Below are 17,157 nucleotides of genomic sequence, written 5' to 3' on the forward strand. Positions count from 1 at the left end.
ACACAACAGATGGAGCACTTGCAGAATTGAATCAAGACTAGAAAAACTGGAGTGGGCTCTAAAATGAATCCAAAAAAGACATGTGACCTAGACTAGCGTTTTGTAACCTGTGGTCCAGAGACAGCTTAGAAAATTAAATAGCAGTAACAGATTAATAAAGAAGCAAAATAGAAAAATTGACAAACGTAAAATGTTCTGTAAATGTAAAAACATTTCAAATTGGAGTCTAAAAATTAAGGTCCGGATTTACCAAGATTTGACAGTGCAGCAAGACACATTCTTGCTCTCTCTGTGCACTGGCACACTGAGTGCTACTTAGTGTCAACGGTGGCCCCCCCACGTCATTGTGCAAGGGTGCCAGAGTTGCAAGGCAGCATTATTTTTATGCAGGAAGAAATACAATCCTCAGTGGCTTATTACTCAATCCTCAGTGGCTTATTACTCTTTCTATGCTAGCTTTAGAATGCAGCACACATAGAAAAGAAAACAAAGAGAAATATGGAAAATGGTACTTACCCAGTAAGCATCGGTTCGTGGCACGTAGTGGTGTACATTCACATACGCCGCATATCATGCCATCTACTGTTGGGTCCGGAGTGTTGCAAGTTGTTTTTCTTCGAAGAAGCATTTCGAGTCACAGATCGAGTGGGGATTCCTCTCGTTGATACTGTGCATAGGCATCGACTCCTTTGTTAGATTGTTTTCCCGCAGGCAAGTGTGAAAAGGAGTGTAGAAGAAGTATAAGAAAGATGTCCATGAAAATGCAACTAAATATGTACAAGTATATCAAATATAAAGTAACTGGAATGTCCACAGTTGTCCAGGGAGGAGGGAGAGCGCATGTGAATCTTCAGCACTACATGCCACCAACGGATGCTTACTAGGTAAGTAACATTTTCTGTTCAATGGCAAGTGTGGCTGTAGCTAAACATGCTCTGCATAGACTGTAAAGCAGCCCCTCAATAAAAACGGTGGGTAGCCTGTGGGAGTTGCAGTTGACTGGAAAAGGGGTTCATAGCACAGCTTATAATAATTTGGGTTGCTGACGTGCTAGCACACACACACACACACACACACACACACACAGTTATGCTTTGTAAATGTATGTGGTGTAGACGACGTAGCTACCTTACAAATGTCAGCTATCGGGATGTTTCCAAGGAAAGGAAAGCCATTGTGGCGCCTTATTTCCTAGTAGAATGTGCTATAGGAGTACCAGGTAACTATCTATTTTCTTTAGCCTAGCAAGTCTGTATAACGTTTACAATTTGGACTACCTTTCTGAGGTAGTGAAACAGCTATTTAGTTTTTCCTAAAGTCTTTGGTTCTGTCAATGTAATACATAATTGCTCATTTAACATCTGGCGCGTGGAGGACTCTTTCAGCAACAGAGTCAGGCTGCGGAAAGAAGCCTTGTAGATCAATGGATGGTCAATAAGGAATTGGGGAACCAATTTAGGAAACTTTGAGCTCGTGCAAAGGACCACCTTGTCTTTATAAATTTGGAAGAAAAGTTCTTCCAAGGTCAGGGCCTGGAGCTCACTGACACGCCTGAATGATGTGATGGCAACTAAGAACGTCACTTTCCAAGAAAGGTACTGAAGAGGACATGAATTCAGTAGCTAAAAACGAGAGCTTGTGACCCTGGTAAGCACAATATTGAGGTTCTAGCATGGTGCAGGAATAACCAGTTTAAGGCCTTCCATGAAAGACTTAATGACTGGGATTCTGAACAAGGAAGTACGTGGTCTTTTCTACAAATATGCAGTTATAGCTGCAAGAAGTAAGCAAATGGAAATGTAAGCTAGATTATTTTTTTTTTTTTTTTTAATTGAATGCAGATGTCTTGAATGGTAGCTGTAATGGAGTTATTACGTTTGGGTTGGCAGTAGCATACAAAACATTTCCATTTTGCAGCATAACATGCTGTGGGTCTATGAGCTTCCCTGAGAATGTCCATACATTCCACGGGCAATACTAAGTAACCAAACTATGACTTCAGGAGCCATATTGCAAGGTTCAGGGACTTTGGGACTGGATGTCTGATCTGTCCTTGATTTTGAGTTAGAAAGCCCAGTCTGATGGGGAGCTTCTCGTGGGGAACTACCGATAGATCCAGAACCATGTCCGACGTACCCAAGTGGAAGTTACAGGGATCATGGTGAGAGATGTTTGCCTGCTCCTCCAAACCAGGAATGAGAGGGAGAGGTGGAAAAGCGTAAGCAAATATCCCTGACCATCCATAGTGTTGCCTTTGGATAGAGGGTGCGGATACCTGGAGGCGAAGTTTGGGCATTTTGCATTTTCTGATGTAGCGAAAAGGTCTAGCTGTGGAGTTCCCCACTTTATGAAGTATGTTTGAAGGACTCGTGGGTAGAGTTCCCATTTGTGGACTTGTTGCTGCATCCTGCTGAGCAGGTCTGCAAAGTCATTATCCGTTCCTGGGAGATACTCTGCCACCAGGTGAATGTGGTGGTGGAGAGCCCACTTCCATATTGTCCTGGAGATCTGTGACAATTGGGACGACAATGTTAAAATCCCCCACCCCTTTAGTTTCTGTAGGTAATACATGGCTGTCATGTTGTCCGTGCGGACTAAGACAACCTAGTGAGACCAGTGATGAAGAAATGCTCTCAGGGCTAGAATTACTGCCTGAACCTCCAGGTAACTGATATTGAGGGATTAGTGACTGAGAACCCAAAGGCCCCGTATTGTGAGGTCTTGAAGGTGAGCACCCCAAACAGTCAGTGATGCACCTGTGGTCAGAATGACCTCAGGTACAGGGTCCAGAAAAGGCTGCCCTTTCAACAGGTTGGTGGTGTTCTACCACTGCAGAGAGCAGTGAGTATGGCGGTCTAACACTAGATCTTTCAGGTGACTGAAACCAGTGACGAGACAGACTCTGCTGTAGGGGAAGCATGTGGAGTCTGGCATGGGAACAATGGCAATGCAGGACGCCATCGTTCCCAACAGGCGCATAATAGTCCTGACTGGGTATGTAAGATTCTCCTGACGCTGGGGGAGAAGAGAATGAAAAAACTCAAGCCGGATTGAGGTATGCTAATCTGCTTTGAGAATAGCTCCTCTATAGGGCTGTATCTGAACGGGTTGGAGGTGGGATTTGGCAAAGTTGGTTGTGAAGACCAGAATGTGAAGGAGATCCACTATCAATTGAGTGTGATATAAACACTGTGGTAATGTACTGTAGCAGAAGTGGATTAACGCGTTGAACAGTAACCATATGAAAGTGTGATGTGAGAATGTACTGGTTTGATGGTCTGAGGTCCAGAATAGGCCTGAGAGAGCAGATTTTTTGTTAATGAGGAAGTATAGGGAGTATACTCCCGATACATGGTGTAAGGGAACAGGCTTGGTGGACCCTTTGAGAAGAAGGGATTAAACCTCTTGTTTGAGTGTGAGGTGCTCGTGAGATAACCTGTGAATGTAAGGGGGAATGTTTGGAGGAGTAGAAATGAGTGCCAGACAATAACCATATTGGATAATGTAAAGGACCCAGTCGTCTGTGGTGATGTTGGCCCATTCTGGACAAAAATTATGAAGCCATCCCAACAGATGTGGAGTGAGTGGGGTAAAGACTGAGGTAGTTACTGCTTTGCAGTGGAGGAAGAGTGGAGGAAGAGTCTAGAGAAGCGGTGCTCTTACATCTGCCAATATTGCCTCTACAGGACCCATATAGAAACCCTTCGAATAGGAGGGTGGAGGCTGCCTAGTTTGGGAAGTAGATGCCTCGGAGGATGTGGATTTGTAAGGACCTCTATAGGTGGGGTGACAAAAAATGACCCTTGGTGTGGGGGAATGTAGAGCACCCATGGCTTTGTCTGTATGAGTGTCTTTTTTTTTGTTAGCTTCTCAAGGGTAGAATCCACTTGAGTGGCCAAAAAGATGCTCTTTATCAAAGGGCATGTTAAGAACTGCTTGCTGTGTGAGCATTGAAGCCACACATGCCTCCTTATTAAGACACTTGTATTAATGCCACATGCAGTTGTATCTGCAGCATCTCATGCACAGCATATGGAATTATTAGTTATTGTTTGCCCCTCTGCAACAATTTGCTGCCGTCTCTTGCGGTGCTCTTCTGAGACAACCTGGAGGAGCTCCTTCATTTCATCCCAGTGAGCCCGGTCACACCTCGCCAGTAAGGCTTGTGAACTGGCGATACGCCAATGGTTAGCTGCTTGTGGAGCCATACGTTTGCCGGCAGCATCTATGTTCTTACACTCCTTATCAGGGGGAGGACAGTCCCCTGTAGCCTGGCTGTTGACACGTTTTTGTGCAGTGGTGGCTACTACAGAATCTGGTGGGACCTGTGACCTAATGTATACTGGATCCGAGGGAGCAGATGTATATATTTTTTCTATCTAGGATGATAGCCCTGGAGCGGACAGGCTCTTTGTAGGTTTTGTCAGCATGACAAAGCATGCCAGGGAGCATGGGGAGAAACGGGATATCCCTGTGGACAAATGTAAGCGTATCGAACAGGAAGTCCTGTTTAATAGGGTCCCTGTGTAGCTCCACATTGTGGAAGCAGCTGCCCTTGCAGCTACCTGCTGGTAGGATGCATTATCCTCTGGTGGTGAGGGGCGTACGGGGGACAAATCTGGATTGTTGGTCAGGGATATAAGTGTCCCATGGATCTGGGTCATGCTGTGTCCGACAAAAATCGTCCCCAGCATGTAAATCCCTAAGGGGAATAATTTCCTGCAGTAGGTGAGGCAGGTAGATGAGGAGGCAAGGGAGGCAGAGGAGAAGGAGACGGGGTGGAGAAGGTGGATCAGGAGAAAGAGGAGAAGGTGGAGAAGGCATGTGAGGTGTGCTGGTAGCTTTTTCCGTAGTAGCCTTCTTTGGTGGTGAAGTGTCCAAAGCTTCTTGAAAAGACAGCTTCATTTTGAAAAGTACAGGGGGAGAAGCCATAATGAGTCCTGTACCCTCCTGGATATGGAGGTGGCACCGACAAGCTTCCATAGTCCCCAGAATGGGTTCTACAGTAGAAGGTGTAGCTTAAGACTGATTGGAGTCTTTTTGCTCCGATGTTTTCGGTTCCCTGGATTTCAGCACCGAAGGTTTCGGTTTGTCAGCACTGAAATGGAGGTAGTAGCCAGTCGGCTCCAAGCCAAACAACTCTGAGCCGAAGTTCAGTCTGAGATGGATGCAATGTCTTCGATCCGAGGTGCCAGAGGTCTAAGACAATGTCTTTGCCTTGGCTGTTTTCAGAGCAGAGCCAGAGGGCAGGGTAGCCAAAATGGCTTTTCAGATCCGGCATAGCCTGTGGGCAGTGGCAGTACCAGGGATCTCTACAAGGGGCTTTTTGATAGTCTTAGGGTGGGGCAGGAGGGACGACAGTTGCGCAGATATTACCTTGTGACTTTGGATATCAAACTGCACGTCGGAGTCCTGGATCAAGAAGGCCTACTCTTTTTCTTCAGGTTACTCCTGGACATGTTCCTCCACCAAGTTGTCAGGGGTGTCGTTCGGAGTCTTGTGCGCCATCTCCAGCCAAAAAGCTTTTCATTCCTGAAGTGTTTTCTTCAACCGGAAGGATCTGCAGGTGTCATTATAGCTTCCTGCGGATCGGGGGAGAGGCACAATTTCCACACCAGATGCTGGTCAGCGTAGGAAAATTTAGTGTGGCACAGAGGACAAAAACAAAACGGCATGCGTTCCATCAGCTCAGCATAATGGTACATGCGGCGTGGTGAGGTAGGCCCGAGATGGGCCAGGACACCTTGGAGGGCGCACCATCAGTGCCCAGACCGACAAGTCGAGACAAATGCAAGGATAGGAATGCACAGTGGAGATACAATACCGTCGATATAGATAAGAGGGAAAGAAAGGTTTTAAACGAGAGGAAGTTGAAAGACGGAGCGAAGACACACGTCCGAACTTGACGACAGAGAGAAAACAATCTAACAAAGCAGTTGATGCCCATGCAGAGTATCAACAAGATGAGCAGTCACTCGATCCTGTGGCTCGAAATATTTCTTCGAAGAAAAACAACTTGTAATACTCCGGACCCAACATTAGATGGCAGAAATACGCAGACTGAGTGTATCTACAGCCACACGTCATTAAACACATTTCTCTTTGTTAAGCCTCTTTAGCATTGTGACGCCTTCCCACGTTTACTACTCCTAGTAAGCCTGGCAATGTGGCAAAATCCATGGATGAACGTGTGGGAACACCCGCACTCTACATCTTCCCATTGCAGAGTAATGCAAGACAGTGACCTGCGCCACCCTACATTACTCTGAACTTACTATGCCATGCACAGTTGCTTAGTAAATATAACTTACACCCTTGCACGGTCTTGTGCATCCTTGAGTAACACAACAGCAACAAAAGGGCTTAGTAAAGCTTGGCCTCAGTTGGCGTACTCAGATTTATTTGTGGGACCATTGTTAATGCATCAAACAAAATACAGTGTGGATGATGGGAGGCATCAGCTGAATTTAGAAAAGCCTGAACTTTGGCATTAAAGTGGAAATGTTCATATTTGTCAGTTTTTGTGTGTTCTTTATTTGTTTGAATGCCCTTTCTGTGTTTGTGTATTGTTTGGAGGTTAAATTAATCAAAATTGGTTAATATGGAGTCCCCGGCTTCCTGTAATGACACAGAGGGTGTTCAGTGGGGTCCCCAGTTCTCACTAATGATTAAGTGAGGGTCCACAAAAGACAAAATGTTAAGAACCACTGGTGTAGAGGATTAAAGGGTGTGGCTTAAAATATGTAAACCAAGCTCACATGCCACACAACCACTAATTAGGTGTCTAGCTTTTGTTACTGCATGCAGCCGTGTCATACAACCAAAGCATGAAAGCTGTAAAAATTTAAATTCTATTTTTTTCAAAAAAACATTATTCATTAAAGTGCTTAAATGAGTGTCTTCAGCACTGCTGTTCTCCCATTCACACCACTTTTAGGGTTAGAGTATTTGTTTTTTTTGTGTGTTGAATGAATTGTAATTAAAACAATGGGAGCATCTTATCACAAAGATACGAATGAAGTTTGCAATAACTGGACATGCTCTTGCACGAGATTAGATGCTTTCTAATACCTAGATATGTCCTTGCATGCATATTCAGAAGCTTTGTAATATGTCAATATGCCCTTCTAGACCTTAATATTGTGGCTGCCTCTTCCTGATCATTAAGGATGCTATTTCCAAATCAAGAAAGTCCATGTCACCACAAACACCTGAAAACAAGGACTTGCTAGTCCAATTATCAGAGAAGCTTTTTGGTCAATATATCGAGCAAGCTTTACCTTTGAAGACAGTCTCTTATAAATGAAGAATCCCACAGTATTAAAAAAAGAAATCCTATCTATGTGACTGAAAAATGAAAATACAAAGCAACAAGACAACTGCTAATCCAGATTGACCAGAGAAAGCAGCTTTTTCTCTTACGGGATGAATCCATTGTTTGTGGCATAAGGACTGATTTCCATAACTGCACATTGTGAGCCATTTACATTTCCTACCTTATTTGCCTGTACCAAGCACTACGAACTCCCACCCCACGCATGGTAGGGGAAGGTCTCAAAGTGGTAATTTTTTTTTTTTTTTTTTGCTTGTTGCTCACGACACTGGAGAAAGAAATATCATGTATTGCATTCTTGGCAGCTGTGCCAATTGCTTTCGAACCACAAGTAAAAACACACTAGGCACATAGAGATGAAGGGTATCTCAGTAGCATCATAGAATTGATCCGTCATCCATTAGGATTCTTTATGCAGTAGTCTGCCCCCTCATTCACCATAAAGAAGTAAGCAGGATACACCTATGAAAATTAAATTTTGGGGACACTAGAGTAAAAGAAGCAGACATAAAATGGAGGTGGAAGAAATGTGGAAGTTCGAGGAGGTGAGGAGAGATCGGGTGATGTGTCAGCAAGTAATAAAGCAGCATGCAGCCAGTTCAGACAACTGCCATTTGCTTATTCTAGCACCAGCAATCACACATTATTTTAGTGGTTGCTTCTCTTTCCAAATGAGGCTTTGCACAGTTCTTGCTGAAAAGCATAAACAACTATATGCATTTATCCAGTAGATCTGTGTTACACTTCCTCTTCCAATGAGGCCTGTACCATGGACCCCTTCCTAGTCTTGCAAAATGCCAGAAACATGCACGATCAAAACTACATCTAGGAGCAAGACTGGTTATACCCAAGTAGAATACACATTTGAAAAAATAAAAACGCACACAAAAAAATTGAAAATAGCACTCTCTACCTCACTATTATAGGTTTCTAGCACTGTAAATGGCAAGTGGTGTGACCATCCAATTTGATGCCAATTTATCATCAACTTGTGAAGCACAGTAGACTTAGCAGATATTTGCAACTGTGATCTGCGCGCACCAGATAGTTTCAGTAGTTTGCCCTTATTTCACAGCAATCTACATGCCTAATGCAAATAAATGAAAATGTCACTTACCCAGTGTACATCTGTTCGTGGCATCAGTCGCAGTAGATTCGCATGTTTTGCAATAGCTCGCCATCTGGTGTTGGGCCGGAGTGTTACAAGTTGTTTTTCTTCGAAGAAGTCTTTCGAGTCACGGGACCGAGTGACTCCTCCTTTTGTCTCCATTGCGCATGGGCGTCGACTCCATCTTCGATTGTTTTTCCCCGCAGAGGGTGAGGTAGGAGTTGAATTGTAGTAATAGTGCCCATGCAATGGAGTGACTAAGTATGCACCTATTTAAGGTTGAGATGATACATATACAAATAGTTGAAGGTAACTTCCAAACTGCTACAGGCTCCCGGGGAGGAGGGTGGGCACATGCAAATCTACTGCGACTGATGCCACGAACAGATGTACACTGGGTAAGTGACATTTTCAGTTCGATGGCATCTGTCGCTGTAGATACGCATGTTTTGCATAGACTAGTAAGCAGTTATCTCCCCAAAAGCGGTGGATCAGCCTGTAGGAGTGGAAGTAGTCTGAAATAATGTTCTTAATACGGCTTGACCTACTGTGGCTTGTTGTGCGGATAACACGTCTACACAGTAGTGCTTGGTGAATGTGTGAGGCGTAGACCATGTGGCTGCCTTACATATTTCTTGCATTGGGATGTTTCCTAGAAAGGCCATGGTAGCACCTTTCTTTCTGGTTGAGTGTGCCCTTGGTGTAATGGGCAGCTGTCGTTTAGCTTTAAGGTAGCAGATTTGGATGCATTTAACTATCCATCTGGCTATACCTTGTTTTGATATTGGGTTTCCTGCATGAGGTTTTTGAAATGCAATAAATAGTTGTTTAGTCTTTCTGATGTTCTTTGTTCTGTCAATGTAATACATCAATGCTCTTTTGACATCTAATGTATGTAGTGCCCTTTCAGCTACGGTATCTGGCTGTGGAAAGAACACTGGCAGTTCCACTGTTTGATTTAGATGGAACGGTGAAATAACCTTTGGCAAAAAATTAGGATTGGTCCTTCTTGTGTAGTTGTATAAAAGGTTCCTGTATTGTAAACGCCTGAATCTCGCTTACTCTTCTTAGGGAAGTAATGGCGATGAGAAATGCCACCTTCCAGGTTAGGAACTGTATTTCGCAGGAGTGCATGGGTTCAAAAGGTGGACCCATAAGTCTAGTTAGGACAACATTTAGGTTCCATGAAGGAACAGGTGGTGTTCTTGGTGGTATAATTCTCCTAAGGCCCTCCATGAATGCTTTAATGACTGGTATCTTATATAGGGAAGTTGAATAGGTAGTCTGCAGGTATGCAGATATTGCTGCAAGGTGTATTTTAATGGAAGAGAAAGCCAGGTTAAATTTTTGTAAGTGAAGCAAGTAACCCACTACATGTTCTGCAGTTGTGTGTAATGGTTGTATTTGATTAATATGGCAGTAGCAAACAAACCTCTTCCATTTACTTGCATAGCAGTGCCTGGTGGATGGCCTTCTGGCTTGTTTTATGACTTCCATACATTCTTGGGTAAGTTGTAAGTGCCCGAATTCTAGGATTTCAGGAGCCAGATTGCTAGATTCAGCGATGCTGGATCTGGGTGTCTGATCTTTTGGTTGTGTTGTGTCAACAGATCTGGCCTGTTGGGCAATTTGATGCAGGGTACTACTGATAGGTCTAGCAGCGTTGTGTACCAGGGTTGCCTTGCCCAAGTTGGTGCTATTAATATGAGTTTGAGTTTGTTTTGACTGAGTTTGTTTACCAGGTAAGGAAGGAGAGGGAGAGGAGGAAAAGCGTAAGCAAATATCCCTGACCAGTTCATCCATAGGGCATTGCCTTGGGACTGTTTGTGTGGGTATCTGGATGCGAAGTTTTGGCATTTTGCGTTCTCCTTTGTCGCAAACAAGTCTATCTGAGGTGTTCCCCAGAGTTTGAAATAAGTGTTCAGAATTTGGGGGTGAATTTCCCATTCGTGGACCTGTTGGTGATCTCGACAGAGATTGTCTGCGAGTTGATTTTGGATCCCTGGTATAAATTGTGCTATTAGGCGAATTTGGTTGTGAATTGCCCAACGCCAAATCTTTTGTGCTAGCAGGCTTAACTGCGTGGAGTGCGTCCCCCCTTGCTTGTTTAGATAATACATTGTTGTCATGTTGTCTGTTTTGACGAGAATGTATTTGTGAACTATTATTGGTTGGAAAGCTTTTAGTGCTTGAAAAACTGCTAGAAGTTCTAGGTGATTTATATGCAGTTTTGTTTGATGTACGTTCCATTGTCCTTGTATGCTGTGTTGATCGAGGTGTGCTCCCCACCCTGTCATGGAAGCATCTGTTGTTATTACGTATTGTGGCACTGGGTCTTGGAAAGGCCGCCCTTTGTTTAAATTTATGTTGTTCCACCACAGAAGCGAGAGGTAAATTTGGCGGTCTATTAACACCAGATCTAGAAGGTGACCCTGTGCTTGTGACCATTGTGATGCTAGGCACTGTTGTAAGGGCCTCATGTGCAGTCTTGCGTTTGGGACAATGGCTATGCATGAAGACATCATGCCTAGGAGTTGTAGTACCATCTTTGCTTGTATCCTTTGTGTTGGATACAAGCGTTGTATGATGGTGTTGAAATTTTGAATTCTTTGTGGACTTGGAGTGGCTACTCCTTTTGATGTGTCTATTATGGCTCCTAGGTATTGTTGTACCTTGCGCGGCAGAATTTTGTGAAGTTGACGGTGAACCCTAGTTTGAAGAGGGTTTGTATGATATGATTTGTGTGATTTGAGCACTCTATTAACGAATGGGCCTTGATTAGCCAGTCGTCTAGATATGGGAACACATGTATTTGCTGCCTTCTAATGTGTGCAGCGACTACCGCTAGACATTTGGTAAAGACTCTTGGTGCGGTTGTTAATCCGAAAGGCAGTACCTTGAATTGGTAATGTATTCCCTTGAATACAAACCTTAGGTATTTCCTGTGCGATGGGTGTATTGGTATATGGAAATAAGCATCCTTGAGGTCTAAAGTTGCCATGTAGTCGTGTAGTTTTAGCAATGGCAATACTTCTTGTAGTGTGACCATGTGAAAGTGGTCTGATTTGATGAAAGTGTTCACTACTCTGAGGTCTAGGATTGGTCTCAGCGTTTTGTCCTTCTTTGGTATCAGAAAGTACAGTGAGTAAACTCCTGTGTTTATTTGTGTGTTTGGCACTAATTCGATTGCATTCTTTTGCAATAGTGCCTGCACTTCTATCTCCAGGAGATTGGAATGATGTTTTGTCAAATTTTGTGCTTTTGGTGGTATGTTTGGAGGGAATTGTAGAAATTCTATGCAATAACCATGTTGGATAATTGCTAGAACCCAAGTGTCTGTAGTGATTTCCTCCCATGCTTTGTAATAATGACTTATTCTTCCCCCCACTGGTGTTGTGTGGAGGGGGTGAGTGACATGTGAGTCACTGTTTAGTAGTAGGGGTGTTGGGGCTCTGAAATCTTCCTCTATTCCTAGGGAATTGCCCTCCTCTATATTGTCCCCGAAAACCTCCTCTATACTGTCCCTGGTAACTGGACGGTGTTGCTTGTGAGGTGCTGGCTTGTGTGCTCTGACCCCGAAACCCCCCTCTAAAGGGTGTTTTACGGAATGTGCTGTAATTCCCTCTGCTCTGCGGGGAGTAGAGTGCGCCCATGGCTTTGGCAGTGTCCGTATCTTTTTTGAGTTTCTCAATCGCTGTGTCCACTTCTGGACCGAACAGTTCTTTTTCGTTAAAAGGCATATTGAGAACTGCTTGTTGAATCTCTGGTTTAAATCCAGACGTTCGGAGCCATGCATGCCTTCTGATAGTTACAGATGTATTAATTGTCCGTGCAGCTGTATCTGCAGCGTCCATGGAGGAGCGGATCTGGTTGTTGGAAATGGTCTGTCCCTCCTCAACCACTTGTTTTGCCCTATTTTGTAAGTCCTTGGGCAGATGTTCAATGAGATGTTGCATCTCGTCCCAATGGGCTCTGTCATAGCGCGCAAGTAGTGCCTGGGAGTTCGCGATGCGCCACTGGTTTGCAGCTTGTGCTGCGACTCTCTTACCAGCTGCATCGAACTTGCGGCTTTCTTTATCTGGGGGTGGTGCATCTCCAGATGTGTGGGAGTTGGCCCTTTTCCTAGCTGCTCCTACAACGACAGTCTGGTGGCAGCTGTGTAGTGATGAAAACCGGGTCTGTAGGAGGCGCCTTATACTTTTTTTCCACCCTTGGTGTGATTGCCCTACTTTTGACCGGCTCCTTAAAGATTTATTTTGCGTGCCGGAGCATACCAGGGAGCATAGGCAGGCTTTGGTATGAGCTGTGGGTGGAGGAGAGTGTGTTGAATAAAAAATCATCCTCGACCTGTTCTGAGTGGAGGCTTACGTTGTGAAATTGTGCTGCTCTAGCCACCACTTGAGAATACGCGGTGCTGTCCTCTGGTGGAGATGGCTTCGTAGGGTATGCCTCCGGACTGTTATCTGACACTGGGGCGTCGTATAGGTCCCATGCGTCTTGTTCTTGGTCACCCTGGCTTATGGTGGTGTGAGCTGGGGAGTGTGATGGAGTTTGTGCTTGTGAGACGTTAATCACGGGCGGAGGAGAGGGTGGTGGGGTAACTCTTTTCACCACTTTTGGTTGTGGTGTCTGTTCAGTTTGGAACTCCAACCTTCTCTTTCTTCTAATAGGGGGAAGGGTGCTTATTTTTCCTGTCCCCTGCTGTATGAAAATACGCTTTTGCGTATGGTCCACATCAGTTGATTGTAGCTCTTCCTCAAACCTATGCTTTTGCATTTGGGAGGTTAGCGAGTGCTCTTCTGTATAAGAGCCTGAAGCTGGGTCGGTTGCAGTTTGTTTCGGGACCGAAACCCTGTCTGCGTCCTTTTTCGGCTCCGAGGTGACTTTTTTCATTTTCGGGGCCGAAACCTGTCGGCGCCGATCTTCTTCGGGGCCGCTGTCTCGGCGTCGAGCCTTGTCTACACCGGCATCTCGGTGTCGATGCTTGTCTCCAGCACTTTCTCGGTCCCGAGAAGGCTGCGTGCCGGTGTCTCGACCGGAGTCGGACGATCTCGGCACTGTTTGGGCCTTTTTCGGTGCCGACGGTCGGTCACCGAATTTATGGGTGGAGCCATGGCCTGGTGGCAGTGGCGTCCCCTGGGCCTTGTAAATCTTCCTCTGAGTGGTTTTCGACGTCTTACTCACGGTTTGTGTATCGTCGAATCCTTCGGAGTCTGAGTCTTGGATCGAGAAGGTACCTTCCTCTTCTTGTTCCTCGAACTCTCGGTGGGCTGTCGGCGCGGACGCCATCTGAAGTCTTCTGGCTCGACGGTCTCGGAGTGTTTTTCGGGACCGGAACGCACGACCGGCCTCGCAGGTGTCTTCACTGTACTCAGGTGACAGGCACAGGTTACAGACCAAGTGTTGGTCTGTATAGGGGTATTTATTGTGGCATTTGGGGCAGAAACGGAACGGGGTCCGTTCCATCGGCGTTCTTCAGCACGCGGTCGGGCCGACCAGGCCCGACGGGGGATCGAAAAAACGACCCCCGAAGGGCACCGGAGCTCTTCGATCCTTCGACGCGGTGTTGAATCTAACTACGCCGATCCCGAACGCAACAATACCGACGAAAATCTTCCGAAATTAGCTATCTTTCCGTTCCGAAACTCGGAGCGACAGGAACACGTCCGAACCCGATGGAGGAAAAAAAACAATCGAAGATGGAGTCGACGCCCATGCGCAATGGAGACAAAAGGAGGAGTCACTCGGTCCCGTGACTCGAAAGACTTCTTCGAAGAAAAACAACTTGTAACACTCCGGCCCAACACCAGATGGCGAGCTATTGCAAAACATGCGTATCTACAGCGACAGATGCCATCGAACCATAACTTTTGACATTCTAATATATATATTTTTTTTATTCTTCGTTTAACAAGTCTCTATTAGGGTTGAGCGTTCAAGCGCTCTGGCCTGTAGTAATCTCTTTGTGGGCTTATTTTAAATGCTTTATTTTTATTGGTGCATTTTCTGAAATGTCCCTCCTTTGTGTGCAGAGTTCACTCCCAGGCGATTTCACTAAGGGAACACTTTTGTTGGCCATCACACTACGTCATGCTTCAACCCGTTACAGCGTGTGATTGCCCCTCCTCCAGTTTCGGTTTCCTTTCATCCCAGCCGCGATCCTTTCTAGTCGTTCATGTAGGGAGCCAATAACTCTTATGCTCACGGCAGCCTTGGAGCTTTCAATTGACTTGCTTATGTCAACTGTTTTACTTTTCAATTTATGTGGGAAGAAACGTCCAGTTAGGAATTTACAACGCTAATAGCTTTAAGTCGAGCAAACGCTAGACCCACTGCATTACAAAATGCTTGTGTCCATTTTTTTTTTACCATCTATGCCATTGACCCGTATCAACTTCACCTCCTTTTCCCCCATGGCTTTAGGACGAAAATACTATTAAATCAATTTCCAGCCTGCCTAAAATCGCTTTTAAGCCAACACACAGATATCAATATGTTTTTTATGTTTGTCTGCTCAGGTTTTGTACTGGATGCCACATACATAATTACATTGGGAATCAGGTTTGGCTCTGCTGAAGCTCACCTGGGCAAGTGTTCTTGTTACAGGCAATAGAACAAGCTTCCAGCACCTTCTCCGCTCTCCCACCATCGGTTCCTCTGTTGCGCAAGTCTACCAGGATCAAGTGATTGTCCGAACCACCTGTAAATTAGAAGAAACATGCAAATGTGTTAGACACTGGAAAAAGTATGAAAGCAAAAGTGTACCTCAACCGCACAGCCTCATTAACTTAGACGTCCTCTACCCACAGACTGTATATAAATCTACATTTAATACACAAATCTTACAATCCATTTTACTTAAATCAGCAGATTTAGCTCCTTTCAAAAGCTAGACAGCAACATACTGGCTCTATTTAAGACCATTGAACCAATAAATGACCAATTTGGCATATCTGCAGGGAGCGCAGCAGTATCAAGAGGCAGTGAACGATTCACTTACCCAGTTGAATCTGGGTTTTTCAGGTGCATGTCCACACCCAAAGCTTTTGTGATTTTATGGTAGCATCTACTTCACCTGGGAGCTCAAGAAGAAGAGTTGTGGAGGAAACAGGCTTATGTCAGGAGAGGCGGTTGTAAAGCTGGTAAACGTGGTCGGAAGGAGTTCGGTACATACAACTAGTTTTTAGGGTTTGAAAATATTCATAAAGAGCAGTGGCCGTGGGGTATGTTTTAGTTTCATAGTTTGGTTGTCCATTTCTTTCTCTAAAGCATTTCTGCCTACCAAAAATGAATGCAAAGTTGTGTGGAAGGATCCCTGCCCATATCCTTACAGACACTAATAACCTATAGGATCTTAGGAAAATCAACAAAAACACCTTTGGTTTTGTAGCAAGGAGATTTGTGTTGAGAGGACAGAAGTGCGTGGAATGGCCAGGCCCAGCCCAGATCACTGTGGATGATCAGAACAGTAGCCAACCAATAGTTTTGAATCTCACCATGCCATATGGAAGATACTGGTAGAGCTGGGGTAGTGGTGTGACCCAAACAGACAGGATGAGAGGGGATTGAGGCACAAACCTCACATCTCCCAAGCACAAGCAAGTGTGAAAAAATCTTTACAGTTAAGGTTGCATGTGCTTTGCTTCCATCACCAACTGGAATGATGTACAAACAGTATTTAGCTCATTTGTTGCAAATGGACAGTGTTCTGTTTAGTCCATGGCTAGATTGGTGCTCTCTAAATATGGTTAGTAAATGAATGAATAAATAAATATCTCCAAGTCTGAAATGGAAAGATCCATTGTGGAAAACATTAAGGGCCTACAAAATGTCAATGTCCTAATTTGAGCAGGTGTGTCACTGGTATCCAGCACAGCAGAACTCAAAGTCTTATATGCTCACTTATTCCGCAGCTAAAGAAACCAGAAGGGAGGACACATACTTTAAAAGGTGAAACACTCAAAGTGGCACCTGCAGACAAAATCGTTTGAAGGATAGGAAAAAAAAAAAAACATCACAAAGATTTGAAGTCATAATACAGGAACCATATTTTTGGACAGCCATCAGGGGATAAGAATGAACAATGTCAGAATAAGGAGAGAAGTCTTTCAAAATCTAAACCTACATCTAAAAAGATATTAGGATGGGGTGATAAGTAGCTCTTCTGCTGTGGCTACTAGAGGATGGGGAGTAAAACTATTCATAAAACACTCGTGCAAACTAATATATATATATATATATACATACATACATATACATACACATACACATACATACATACACACACACATACAACCTCACATAATTAACTTGCGTGACAAAGGCACTGCATGTATTAAAAGACAAATATGGAAAATGTCACTTACCCAGTGTACATCTGTTCGTGGCATTAGTCGCTGCAGATTCACATGCTGTGCACAGTCCGCCGTCTGGTGTTGGGCTCGGAGTGTTACAAGTTGTTTTTCTTCGAAGAAGTGTTTGAGTCACGAGACCGAGGGACTCCTCCCACTTCGGTTCCATTGCGCATGGGCGTCGACTCCATCTTAGATTGTTTTCCCCGCAGAGGGTGAGGTAGGAGTTGTGTATGCTAGTAATAGTGCCCATGCAATGGAATGAATACGTATGTACAAAATGAAGGTTAAAGTAATATATTTACAAATGTACAAATGTTGAAGATCTACTTCTAAACGGCTACAGGCTCCGGGGGAGGCGGGCG

At 44.6% G+C, this 17,157-nt stretch overlaps 1 protein-coding gene across 1 annotated transcript in view; it reads right to left on the reverse strand.

Moving 5' to 3' along the window:
- Positions 1 to 17,157, reverse strand: part of SHMT1 (serine hydroxymethyltransferase 1) — a 111,200-nt gene that overhangs the window by 23,218 nt on the left and 70,825 nt on the right. Inside the window, exon 10 of the mRNA XM_069210107.1 lies at positions 15,025 to 15,141. Coding sequence (XP_069066208.1) covers positions 15,025 to 15,141 — 117 coding nt within the window. The remainder of the gene's footprint in view (positions 1 to 15,024; positions 15,142 to 17,157) is intronic.

Source organism: Pleurodeles waltl, chromosome 10 (assembly GCF_031143425.1).
Source record: "Pleurodeles waltl isolate 20211129_DDA chromosome 10, aPleWal1.hap1.20221129, whole genome shotgun sequence".
NCBI lineage: Eukaryota > Metazoa > Chordata > Amphibia > Caudata > Salamandridae > Pleurodeles > Pleurodeles waltl.